The following is a 12477-nucleotide window of genomic DNA, read 5'->3' as shown; positions in this document are numbered from 1 at the left end:
GGTACTTTCCCCCAAAACCGTCGCGATGCTGCAGCTGTTTACCTTTCTGTTGGAGAAGTTCTATCTTCTCTTTAACTTCAAACTGTTTGGGTCCAGCTGGTCGGACGGTGAGGACCGGAAAGGTCACACGCAGCGCACTCCCCCGCAACCCCTCCGGAGGGGAGACCTGCTGGAGATCCCCAGAACACTTTTCACCCACTTTGGCATTTATTTAGGGGACACCTAAATGTAATGTTGTGAATCGAGTGGCCCATGGTGGTGGTGGGGTTATGGTATTAGCAGGCGTATGTTATGGACGACGAACACAGGCCACTCGATTCACAATAATACCCTAACCCTAACCCTAACCCTAACCCTAACCCTCACACCAGATACTGACTGGTTTTCGGACCCCCCCAGACCCCCCCCAATAAAGCAAAAATGCACGTTTCAGAGTGGCCTTTTGTTGTGGCCAGCCTAAGGCACACCTGTGCAATAATCATGCTGTCTTATCAGCATCGAAACAATGGTTGCTATTTTTTGGTTGGGTTTCTCAATCTCAGTAACTTTCAAAATAAAGATCTAACTTGTTGCCAATTCAGCCTCCTTAATGAGGAACCCTGACCTTAATACAACAAGAACTGAGTTTCAAAATCCTACCACACAGCGAAGTGATTAGAGAAAGCTCCTTTATTTCTGTCCACATCTTACTGAGACATTGACCAATATCTAAATCCTATTAACCGCTCTAGCCCCTCCCAATTCCCTCTAAAATAAAAACGGGGTTCGAGCTCTTTACCACACACTGCCATCATGTTTCTTTACCAACTACTCAACATTTTCTACGTAGCTTCCCAAAAGGAGGAGGAATCTAAAAATGATTCGTCCCGTTACAAGCGTGGTGATTTACTGGAAGTCCCCAGGACATTATTTACACATTTTGGTATCTACTTGGGTGACAATCGTGTGGCTCATCTCATCCCGGATATCCTTCCTGTGTTTACCAAGAATACATCTGCAATTTCAACGATTGTATCAAATAACCGCTTGGTGTTGGGAGTCATCGCTAAGGTTGCCAGCGTCAGAGTGGACTCCTTGGCTGATTTTGCGTACGGTTCGGAGATCCTGGTCAACCACATGGACAAGGTGTGCAGCCAGCCTCCTTTGGACGGGGACGAGATAGTGAGAAGGGCAGAGAAACTCCTGGGCAAGGTCAACTACAGCCTACTGTGGTACAACTGTGAACACTACGTCATGTACTGCAGATACGGCATGTCCATCAGCTACCAGACATACCAGGTACAGTCTCTGGGCACCTGTCAGTAGAACGATTAAAAGATCAGATTTAACAATTATTTCCATATTAGCTGTAAAAACGATATGCCTTTCTAACGAAACCCACATTCCACAGGCTAGGAAAAATGCTTGATTTGAACCAAAGCCAATAAGAGGCTTTAACAGGAAAACTGTTTCTCATAAGTAGGTATTTTCCAGTTTCCAAGTTGTTTTCCTTTGACAAACCTTCTCCCCTGAGCTACAGTGGAAGGACATTAACATAGTTAGTAACTTTGTAAGACAGCCATTGTTTTCCCTCCAAGTCAGACTGCTGAATGTATTGTATTCAAAATCGATTTTTGAATAGGACCAGGACTGTAAAGTGTGTTTCCCCTCTTTTAAATTGGATCAGCATTAGCGAGGAATCTCCTTCCACCTGATATTATTGGAATATTCTACGAAGTATGGTTTACAAACTGTCTTCTACTAAATAGATGAGAAAACATTCTGACTATTTGTCATTGTTGAACAACTTCTTTCCATTATTCTTTTGAGAAATGATTTCGCTTCTTAACCTACCATCCAGTAATCTGACTTCTTTACAAGTATTACTGTGTTTGCACCGTGAGATTGTTGTATGAGAAAGGTCACATGCAAAAGCTAAAGGTTTAAAGTTAACTGCATGTGCATGTCAGTTGTTTTCCTGTGAAAAACAATATAAGCTGAAACACACTTACTAACATGAGGATATTTCAACAGCAGAGTTGTTTCCCTCTGTCCACTGAAGTAAAAATATACTTTACTTATTCACGAGGAGAGTAGCTCCATCTAGTGTTACTTTGTGCCTAAATGACATGTACTGCCAAGCTAATTTGAGATGTACTTAGCTTCAGATCACTAATTCTCACACTGTTTCTTGTAGTTCTGCACAGCAGTACGGAAGATTGTTTGCAGCAGGAAGAGCTCCTATCTGACTGCATTGTGTGGTGTAGCAGTCCCGCTGTATCTGGGCTGTGTGACGCTGCTCACGGTTTTACCCACGCTGCTCGTCTCCTTCACCATTTGGATGGCAGCCTGACGTTATCTGGTGAGACGGCCCTCATGAGAAAGACTAATGCAGCGCACTGGTGGGAGCTGAAATGAAGTCCTGCTGTTGAGCTGAAAAGACTTTGGGAAAAAAAAGTGTTAACTGTAATAGAAATGTCAGAATTCTACTTTTTACCTTATTTGTTGTATTTGTCTTTTCCTTGATAGTTTGCTGTCGTGACCGAACCTTTTGTGTTAGATGTCTAAATGTGTACATTATTCATCACTAATGTTCACCAGGCTCCGGTGTTCAGCATTTATCTTAATCAACAGTAGCAGCTCGTAGATTATAGTTTGACGTTGACTCATAATTCCGGAAGACTGAGATAAAAACCAACAGTAATCTGGAAAGGAAAGAGTGACCTATGGGAACATGATGGTGTCTGCAGATGGAAGAGTTGCTAGGAATGCTGTAATGAATGTTTTTAAATTGTGATACTAAACATATTTCATGCTCTCGCTAAAAGCTTTACTTGGACAAAGTGCAATATGTTTCTTCTTAATGTATTTTCAATATATTGCAATGATAAATGTCATATGTGTTGGTCTTTAGCATGTATTTCTACTTTCTCTGCTTTTCATGATTGTACAAATGTTTTTATATTATCTTCTCTGCTGCCATCAGTGTACATTTTATTCCTTTATATTTTTGTATTTCTCTGGTTTTATGTGTCTTACTGCAGTGTTGAAATGTATTAATCACAGCTCTAAGATGTTAAGCACTTTGTAGCCGCATGCTTTAAAAAGAAGTACTGGATAAATAAAGTTTATCTTTACTATTATTGCTACTAAAGTTCCTGGATTGTGCCCATTTACACACAGCAGTTTAAAAAAAATGAAAGCACAAGAGAACAGACTATACAACTGGATACAGGGCTGGGAAAAAAAATGCCATAAACAGTTAAATTACAGGTAAATATTTAGTTAATTACTGCGGAGAATAACTTTCTTTCGTCATGGCAACATTGGGAAACTTTCTTTTAGTATTTCCACTGAGATTTCAAAGCCAGCAAGCCAAATAGCCCTGTTTACAGATAACAGGAGATACTTAACGGTCAGCACAAATGTTTTATCATTTCTAGAAGATAAATTATTTCAAGAATAAGAGGATTAGTGTTGTAAATCAATAATCTTGCTGCTGTTAAAGGGATTACATTTCAAGTGACTGCCAACAGGACACACTAAGTGGCAATCAAGGAGTTTATATTTATAAAAAATAAATGAATGTTTATAAGAGTTTAATGGTCTGGGATCTGTGTGTGCCTTCAAAGCTATTAAGTTAATGTAAATCGATAAAACAGACATCAAACTGAACGGTTGAAAAATGTACGCTTGGCTAGATCCTTTATGATAGTTTAATTATTTAAAAAACTGAAATTGGTATGGGAAACCAAGTCCAATGTCATTTATATAAAAACTTTATTTCTATATTTCACATTTGGGTGATCAAATATTTAAAACGTACAGAAACACTTTGTGCAACAGTCCACTTTACACCTTCTTATCTCGCTCAATATACAAACATCTATGTAATTATCTCCAAATGAACTTAATGGAAAAAGATTGATATGATTGTTTCCCAAAGTTACAACATGTTGTAATCCAACAAAATACTCAGATTCATACTCATGCATATTTGTTGGTGTTTACACTTACTAAACAACATTTGAAAGTGAGGTAGTGAAATAGTGCAATAATAAGACTATAAGGAGCCTGTGACCTAAGATTTTCATCGTCATAACTACACTGTAGCTATGTTCGTATGACAAAATAAAAAGCTTGAACCTTGAAGGTCAAAAAAGTTTGTTCTCTGTCTTTCCGCACAGAAAAAAAGGCAAACTAATGTACTAGTTGGCTTCTCAATCAGCAATTTAACAACACTATGAATTACTTAATAATAAAAAATAAAGACTGGATGAAGCGCTATATAAGAACAGTCCATGAACCATAGGAATATAATGACAGAAATTCATAGCTTAATTTGAAAACCTAAATAAAAGCTAGATGGCATACGATATAGCCCTGTCTCCAAGATCACAAGCCAAATCATTCCAAAATCTTTAAAGACTCTGAGCGAGCGCACACCAACGTTTTGTGAGCAGGCATATGGAGAACAGAGACGTGGGGTGTCAGATCCACGGAGGAGATACTGCAAACTGGTTTGTAATGAAGGAATTCAAAATCACTCTTCTCTCTGCTGACTAACGAGGCTCTGCGAGAAGTCATGCTGCTCCACCAGATGCATCTCTAAAGGCACACTCGGGTGCAAACTGTAGACTATTTTTATATCATCCTAGCTGTGATAGATAGTGCAAGACTTTGCTAATGTTTCAAGATAAAGGAAATGCGCCCAACGGCAAAAATCATCCTTGATCACAGGAAGTACATCATTCCCCCCCCATACACGATCACCTGTAATTACCCGAATTAAGTTTGATTGAAGTTTCACACTTCAGTAACTAAGCCGTATCCATGTCAACCTAAAATATAGGTGAGATTATTATTGTGTGCTACTATTCTTACCTATTCACATGCATTTGGTTTTTAACAAGTTCTCAACCTAAACTCAGATTAATCAAATGAACATCAGCACTTTTTCTGTCAAACTTTGTATGTACACACAGCTGTTGGAACTTCAGGATAGTAAGTTGTATAAAGTCAGTGATGTCAAACAGCACAGGTAAAAGACCAGTGCTAATGATGGATAATTGATTTTCCATTACACTTAGGCACATATCCTGCTGAGAAGCACTATGTATTGATTCAAGAGAGGCCGATGTAATGGGCTCAAGCCCCCGAGTTCTATTAAGCGGTGTGCAGGTGCAGAGTCCCCGCTGAGATTGAAGAGTAACCGAGTTTTGTCTCCTCTAACATTGACAGCTTTCAGCTTTTAGCCTGGATTCACTGAGGGAAATCTGATTTTCATATCTTTATTCCGACATGGTGTCAAGGGCCTCGTTAATTTAGCTTCCAATAAATACATCAAACATGGATCACATGGCTTCTTTAGAGATCAACTTTCTGTAAAAATAGAGAAGGATGCATCTATATTGAGAGCACAAATGCAGTCTGCCTCTAGGAGGAGAAGTAAGACTTGCTCGAAGCATAAACATGGCTACGGTCCATCCATTCATACAGCAAGGGGCCATTACAGGGCACTGAAGCCACTAATGCACTCTTAACCATGATAATTATTGTTGTTATTAAAATATATTGCTTTGGGTTTGCTAGTTAAGCTGAAGTAAATTTTGAATTCATTATTTTCAACAGTTTTTTCACCCATGACACAGCCTTGCGGGATATTACAGACCAAACATTTAAACTGTGAAATGGTTTCCACACCACTGAAAGCCTACACTGAAAAAACTCAAACGTTGACGTTATGTCAAAAGATTTCACATAACTGTATTAGATTAGTTAAAAGCAATAATATTAACTTTAAATACAAAATATTAGGTTCAACTTAACATTACTGCTTTCAACTTAACTAATAAAGTTGCGTGAAATTTGTTGACATAATACATTTAATTAAAGCCAACGTTTCAGTTTGTTCAGTGTACACTGAAAAAGAATAGCAATAATATTAAAGTGCACCTATCATTGCTATTTTTAGGCATATGGGTCTCAGATGTCAAACATGTCTATGATGTGTTTTTCTCAAAATACAAACAGATCATGCATTTTAGATTTTTAGACTTATATCCCTCTATTCCAGCCCTGTTCGAGAAATGCGTGACTCCACCACGACTCCTTAACACCGCATTTCGTGGTGGAGTCACGAACTTTGCTACATTTACGTGTCTGCACCACGCAAACAACCCCAATGTAAAGTAAATTTGATACTATCGACCATGATATCCTATTGCAAAGACTAGAGCACTTAGTTGGCATACAGGGAACTGCTTTAGGCTGGTTTAGGTCCTATCTATCTGAACGCTCTCAGTTTGTACGTGTCAACGATGAATCTTCCATGCAAACCAAAGTTAGCCATGGAGTGCCACAGGGCTCAGTGCTTGGACCTATTTTGTTCACACTATATATGCTTCCGTTAGGCAATATTATAAGGAATCATTCTGTAAACTTTCATTGTTATGCGGATGATACTCAACTATATTTATCAATCAAGCCTGATGAAATTAATCATCTAAATAAAATTCAAGACTGCCTCAAGGACTTAAAAACGTGGATGACCTTAAATTTTTTGATGTTAAACACGACAAAAACTGAAGTTATTGTACTTGGCCCGAAGAATCTACGAAACAAATTATTTAAAGATATATTAACTATGGATGGCATTAATTTGGCCTCCAGTGAGACTGTAAGGAATCTTGGTGTTATATTTGATCAGGATTTATCCTTTAACACCCACATAAAATCAATTTCAAGGACCGCCTACTTCCATCTACGTAACATTGCAAAAATCAGGCATATCTTGCCTCAAAACGATGCAGAGAAACTAGTCCATGCATTTGTTACTTCAAGGCTGGATTATTGTAACTCCTTATTATCAGGGTGTACAAGAAGTCAGTCAAGTCGCTTCAGTGATTCAAAATGCTGCAGCTCGTGTACTAACCAGAGTTAGGAAAAGGGACCACATTACTCCTGTTCTGGCTGCCTTACACTGGCTCCCTATAGAACACAGGATAGAATTTAAAATTCTTCTTCTCGCCTACAAAGCCCTTAATGGGCAGGCGCCATCTTACCTTAAAGAACTCATTATACCCTATTGCCCTACTAGGGCATTGCGTTCCAAGAATGCAGGGTTGTTGGTTGTTCCTAGAGTCTCTAAAAGTACAATGGGAGCCAGAGCCTTTTCTTATCAAGCTCCACTTTTGTGGAATCAGCTTCCAGTTTGTGTTCGGGCGGCAGACACCCTATCCGTTTTTAAGAGTGCGCTTAAGACCTTCCTTTTTGATAAAGCTTATAGTTAGGGCTGATTAGATTCAGCGCCTAGTTTTGCTGATATAGGCTTAGTTTGTCGGGGGACATCTTACTTCTTCCTTCTCTCTGTCTATACCTGTGTACTCTCATGTTCCGATTAACCCAGCTTCCCCAAATTTCTTTCTTTTTGGTGTCTATATACGCCGGGATCCGGAGTCATGGATGATCCTGCGGTCCTGTGTCATGGATTGCGAGTCCTGGATCTTGAGCCGTGGCTGTGGTCCTGGATCATAAGTCCTGGATGGATATACTCGTGGATTCATCTTCCTATTATACACACATGCATTTCCAAACATTTGGACTACCTATGTTGCAAATGTATTATCTTTTCAATTTACACACGGCATCTATTGCACGTCTGTCCGTCCTGGGAGAGGGATCCCTCCTCTGTTGCTCTCCCTGAGGTTTCTCCCATTTTTCCCTTTAAACTGTGGGTTTTCTCTGGAAGTTTTTCCTTGTACGATGTGAGGGTCTAAGGACAGAGGGTCTAAGGACGATGTGAGGGTCTAAGGACAGAGGGTGTCGTATTGTCATACTGATATTCTGTACAAACTGTGAAGTCCACTGAGACAAATGTAACATTTGTGATATTGGGCTATATAAATAAACATTGATTGATTGATTGATAAATTAGGCTCCTTTGTCGTGGTGCACACACGCATTTCTACAACGTCCAGCAGTGAGCTTTTATTATATAAAACGTTTTTAAAATCTACTTTATAGCTTGTAGTAACTCACGGGAGGCTTCTTTTATTTTATTTGTATTCATAATAAAAAAAATGTCTTTCGTTAGAATGTATTATGGCAACCCTGTCTCCTAAAAATTACGTTCCCACAGAACTAAACTGCATTCTCAATTACGTTTAGCTAGAAACGTATTTTCTCCCACGTTACGTTCGTTATGAGGCTTTAATTTCACCAGCTGTTACTCTCATGAGCGAGGCAGAAAATAATAGTTTTAACATGCCAAAAAGCAGCTGTGTCGTTTATTGCACCTCTAACATTAAAAAAAATCCAGAGTTACGTGTTCCTGTTCTTCCTCTAAGAAGAAAGGACAGTAACAGAAGATCTCTGTGACGCCAGATGTTTAAAAAAAAATGCGATGCGGTGTTCAGGAGTCGAGGTGGAGTCACGCATTCTGGTGAGATCAGGTTGATTATTTAGTGTGCTGCTTCCAGTCTCAATTTACTAATATAGAGGATTTTACTTCTGAAGTTCTGTTGTGTCATCTTTTGATCTTTTGACTTGTTATTGGTCACTTGGTATGACCTTGGTCTGCAGTCATATTAAGTCAGGCCAGACTCTCGTTTCCATTGGTTGCTGGCACTTAAGCTAAGATATATTTTCAACAGTTTTTATCGTGTGATTTTTCTTTCTTATGAATGGAAATGATGGTCAAATTCGTGTTACTTTTGCGTGAAGGATTGCTCTCTAGAGGCACACCCAGGTTAATAACTGAGAGATGAACACAGATGAACTATGTAAAATAGCTTTATCCGTCTTCATTTGGCACTGACAGGCGGACACACGCTATTAAACCGTTTCCCCCGGAGCAGAATAAAGTGCATTTAAACAACATATTGTGCGGCAAAGAGACATCATCTCTCGGGTTGAGGTTGTTGGTCAGGGCAGGACGAGTTTCCTCTCTGTGACTCGACCCGCCTCATCTGTCTGTCTCTCAGTCTTGCATTGCATGTAATGCGCACACAATGCCCGAGGGCTGCAGTGCGCACTGGCACATTTTGCGCACTTTGCTGTTCAGCGCGTTGTTCCTCCTTGAAGAAGAATAACAATCGTTCGTTGTTTGAGTGCTTCATTTTTTTTTTTTTTTCGGATTCCACAAGACCGAGAAGAAGCATGCCAAAAGCTTTCACTCAACTTAACTGGATGCAGAAACAATGAGAGTAATCTGAAGATCTTAATCAGAGAGATAAAGGTGAGTTAAACCCTTGGTGATATTGCATTTGATCTTTCGATCTGGACAATTTTGTAATTTCTTTATAAATAATCACAAACTGTCACGAAACTCAGTGCCAAGGGAATTTTGACTTAACAAGCCACTTTATTTGCGTAATGGAATACATAACACACCAGTGGAATAACAAGGCAACAGTCCATAGCACGAGTAGGTTAATTTGGTTAATAGATACTAATTTTAGATGTCCAGTCCAGCAGCAGGTTTTCAACTATCTTCACTTGTATACGATACATAAAATAGATATATTTAAAAAATATTCACAGCATAATTTTGTATTCAAGGAGAATACTGTTATGTATACTATATGGTTAATCTTTTTATTGGAAATCTCTTATTACAACAATGGGTATCAGCCCTATGATATTAGAAGTCAATCGATGCAAAGCCTGCAAACACACATATATGAAATCATCAGATATCACTTTGTAGTGTCAGGAGTGACTGACAGAATAAGCTTATGAATGTTAAATTGTTATTTGTATTATGGATCAATGTGCCCTTATTACAGCAATTCGTGTGACATGTGTTGTATTCCTTTGTCTGTAAAACAGCTCCAGGATGCACTTAATGAGACTTGTTCAATTAACAAATAAAAAATGTGCTGTCCTACATTAGGGATGTGGAATGTGTTAAATAGTGCTAAAAACATAAATAATATTGTATTACACCCATTTCATCTCATCTCTGAAAAAATAGTGGAATGCACAGTGGCTCGTGGTTTCCAATTTGGGGCTTTTTGTATTTTTGTTCATCAAGACTTATCAAGCTAATTACATTTACAGTCATCAAGATTTCCTTTAATTTTTTCTAATTTCTTTTGCACTGCTCAGGAGTAGACCTCCTAGTTTTAGCTGTACAACGACAATAACACTTTATTTTCATTTATTCTTTCCTATTCATCTGTTCTTCTGTTCGTCTTACAAGATGTATTCACATGGGATTTTACCATCATAAATCATAGTTGATCTTCCTCTGTAATGCAGGTTGGATATTTACTTGGCATCTGTGCCCTCTTAATTAGAACTAATTTTAAAATCTAGAAATAATGCAAATAATACAGTCACAGTGCCTTTGTGGTTTGTTGGAAGAATACATAATTATTTACATCATTATTACATTTATTATTTATAAATGTATGCCAAAAGAAAATAACCATCTCTTTTTTTCTTCATGTTCTTATTGTTTTTGAAGAAATCTTGAAGATATTTTGCCAGATTGTTGCCTGTAAACAAATGTTCTTTGTCACAACATGTACGCCCATCGCTTAAAGTGATCTCTATTTTCACAGAGTGACTTATGGGGACTGGTTGCCATGGATACAGCGTATCAGTTCAACACAACTCAAGTGGAAGAATCACAACTTACATCTTACAACTGCTGCTCAAATACCAGCGCAATAAATGATGAGAACATTTTGCAGCTGGACGACAGCACACAGCTGGTTGGGGTTCAAGTTGTTCTCATCCTGGCATACAGCATAATCATAGTATTTGGAGTAATTGGAAACTCTTTAGTGATATATGTTGTCTATATGTTTAAAAATCTACAGACTGTTACCAATTTCTTTATTGTGAACTTAGCTGTGGCAGACTTGCTGGTGAACACGCTGTGTTTGCCTTTCACCCTCGTCAATACTCTGTATGGCGAGTGGAAGTTTGGTCAGGTGTTGTGCTTCATGCTGCCGTGTGCTCAAGGCCTGGCCGTGCACGTGTCCACCATCACTATGAACGTCATTGCCCTGGACCGCCACAGGAGCATCGTCCACCACACGGAGACCAAGATGTCCAAAGACATGTGCGCTCTGGTCATTGCCATCTCGTGGGCCGTCAGCGCCCTGTTGGCCAGCCCGCTCGCCATCTTCAGGGAGTACGGGACGTTCGATCTTTCGCCGGACGAGTCTATTCAAGTGTGCACAGAGAAGTGGCCAGGAAGCAGCATGAACGGGAGCATCTACACCATAGCAGAACTTCTGATTCAATACGGTTTACCTCTGGCCATCAACTGTGTTGCCTACATCCGTATCTGGAATAAGCTGACTTATGTTGGTAGAAATATTCGTCATCAGCGCACAAAGAAGACCACGAAGATGCTGCTGACCATGGTGGTGGTCTTCGCCGTCAGCTGGTTGCCTTTCCATGCCTTCCAGTTGGCGGTCGACATCGACAGCACTGTGTTGTATATGAAGGACTTTAAGCTGCTTTTCACTGTTTTCCATATCATGGCAATGTGCTCAACGTGTGTCAATCCCATCCTGTACGGTTGGATGAACAACAACTACAGGGCGGCCTTTTTCTCGGTGTGCAAGTGTTTCCATCCCTTCAATTCAAGGTCGAGACGCTCCGAAGGCAAACAGACAAACAAAAATGAAGACAGGGTCTATACAGATTGCAAATCCACAAATCTCTAAGTAACACAGTATAAACCGCCTAAGGGTCTTCATTGACAATTATTGCTGGAAATGTGAAAATGAAACCTGAGAATTTTGAATGAAGCTTGAGAATTTGTATTGAAAGGTTAAATATATTAAATGAAACTTAAGAATATTGCTTGAATTATAAAAAATATCCAGTTTTGTTAAATGATTAAGAGAGTCCATTTATATTGGGACCCTTGAAGCTTGAACCAGGACCTATCAACTGCAACCTACGATATTAACTTTCACAAAAATTATAAAACCTCAGTATATTTCCTTCTTATGTCATCATCAGCGTACATCTCTACATAAGGTCTTGCTCAGTAGAAAATGTGATAAGTAGTTCAGCTGCCCTAAAGTACTTGAATATGTCATTATGATATTGTTGCCACCAGTGGTATCATTTAACTTCCTGACAGCAGGAAGTATACATTTCATTAGAAAACATATCTAGATTTTAGTTGTTGGGATGTATACATAACAACAAGAATGCAGTTCTATGTTTTCATACTCACTTTGTTGCTGCTTTAAAAAACAACTTGCTGGAAAACTGAGTATGAATGGAGCTTTTGTAGATACATTGAAATATTTACGTGTATACAATGCTGAAGAAACCTGATTGCCTAATGGAATGCCATGTAAGTAAAATGTTCAACTGTTCACAATCTGAAAAAACTGCATCTATCTAAAAAAGATACATCAAATCCCTAATTTCAATGATTAAGCCAAGGAGTAAGAAGATCAACATATTGTATTCAGTCATACATAGAGCTATATGGAAATGCCATTATGTCCCATTGTGTCA

The 12477-nt window shown here is 38.9% G+C and overlaps 2 protein-coding genes across 2 annotated transcripts; both read left to right on the top strand.

Moving 5' to 3' along the window:
- The first annotated feature begins 792 nt into the window (after nt 1-792).
- On the top strand, nt 793-2332 carry LOC104966386 (lecithin retinol acyltransferase). The gene is made up of 2 exons (XM_010795573.1): nt 793-1278; nt 2177-2332. The coding sequence occupies exons 1-2, from the start codon at nt 793-795 to the stop codon at nt 2330-2332; spliced, it is 642 nt and encodes a 213-aa protein (XP_010793875.1).
- Nucleotides 2333-10571: 8239 nt separating this feature from the next.
- npy2r (neuropeptide Y receptor Y2) lies at nt 10572-11666 on the top strand. Its single transcript, XM_010794756.1, has one exon. The coding sequence runs from the start codon at nt 10572-10574 to the stop codon at nt 11664-11666; it is 1095 nt and encodes a 364-aa protein (XP_010793058.1).
- Nucleotides 11667-12477: the final 811 nt, after the last annotated feature.

Source organism: Notothenia coriiceps, unplaced genomic scaffold (assembly GCF_000735185.1).
Source record: "Notothenia coriiceps isolate Sejong01 unplaced genomic scaffold, NC01 NC01_scaffold00037246, whole genome shotgun sequence".
NCBI lineage: Eukaryota > Metazoa > Chordata > Actinopteri > Perciformes > Nototheniidae > Notothenia > Notothenia coriiceps.
Note: the sequence above shows the minus strand (reverse complement) of the source record. Positions and strands in the feature narration are given on the sequence as shown.

Bases quoted from the DNA above. Each gene is read 5' to 3' on its own strand.
- LOC104966386 (XM_010795573.1), top strand. From the start codon at position 793: ATGTTTCTTTACCAACTACTCAACATTTTCTACGTAGCTTCCCAAAAG. The intron at 1,279-2,176 runs GTACAGTCTCTG...TGTTTCTTGTAG, and splicing joins TCAGCTACCAGACATACCAG to TTCTGCACAGCAGTACGGAA.
- npy2r (XM_010794756.1), top strand. From the start codon at position 10,572: ATGGATACAGCGTATCAGTTCAACACAACTCAAGTGGAAGAATCACAA.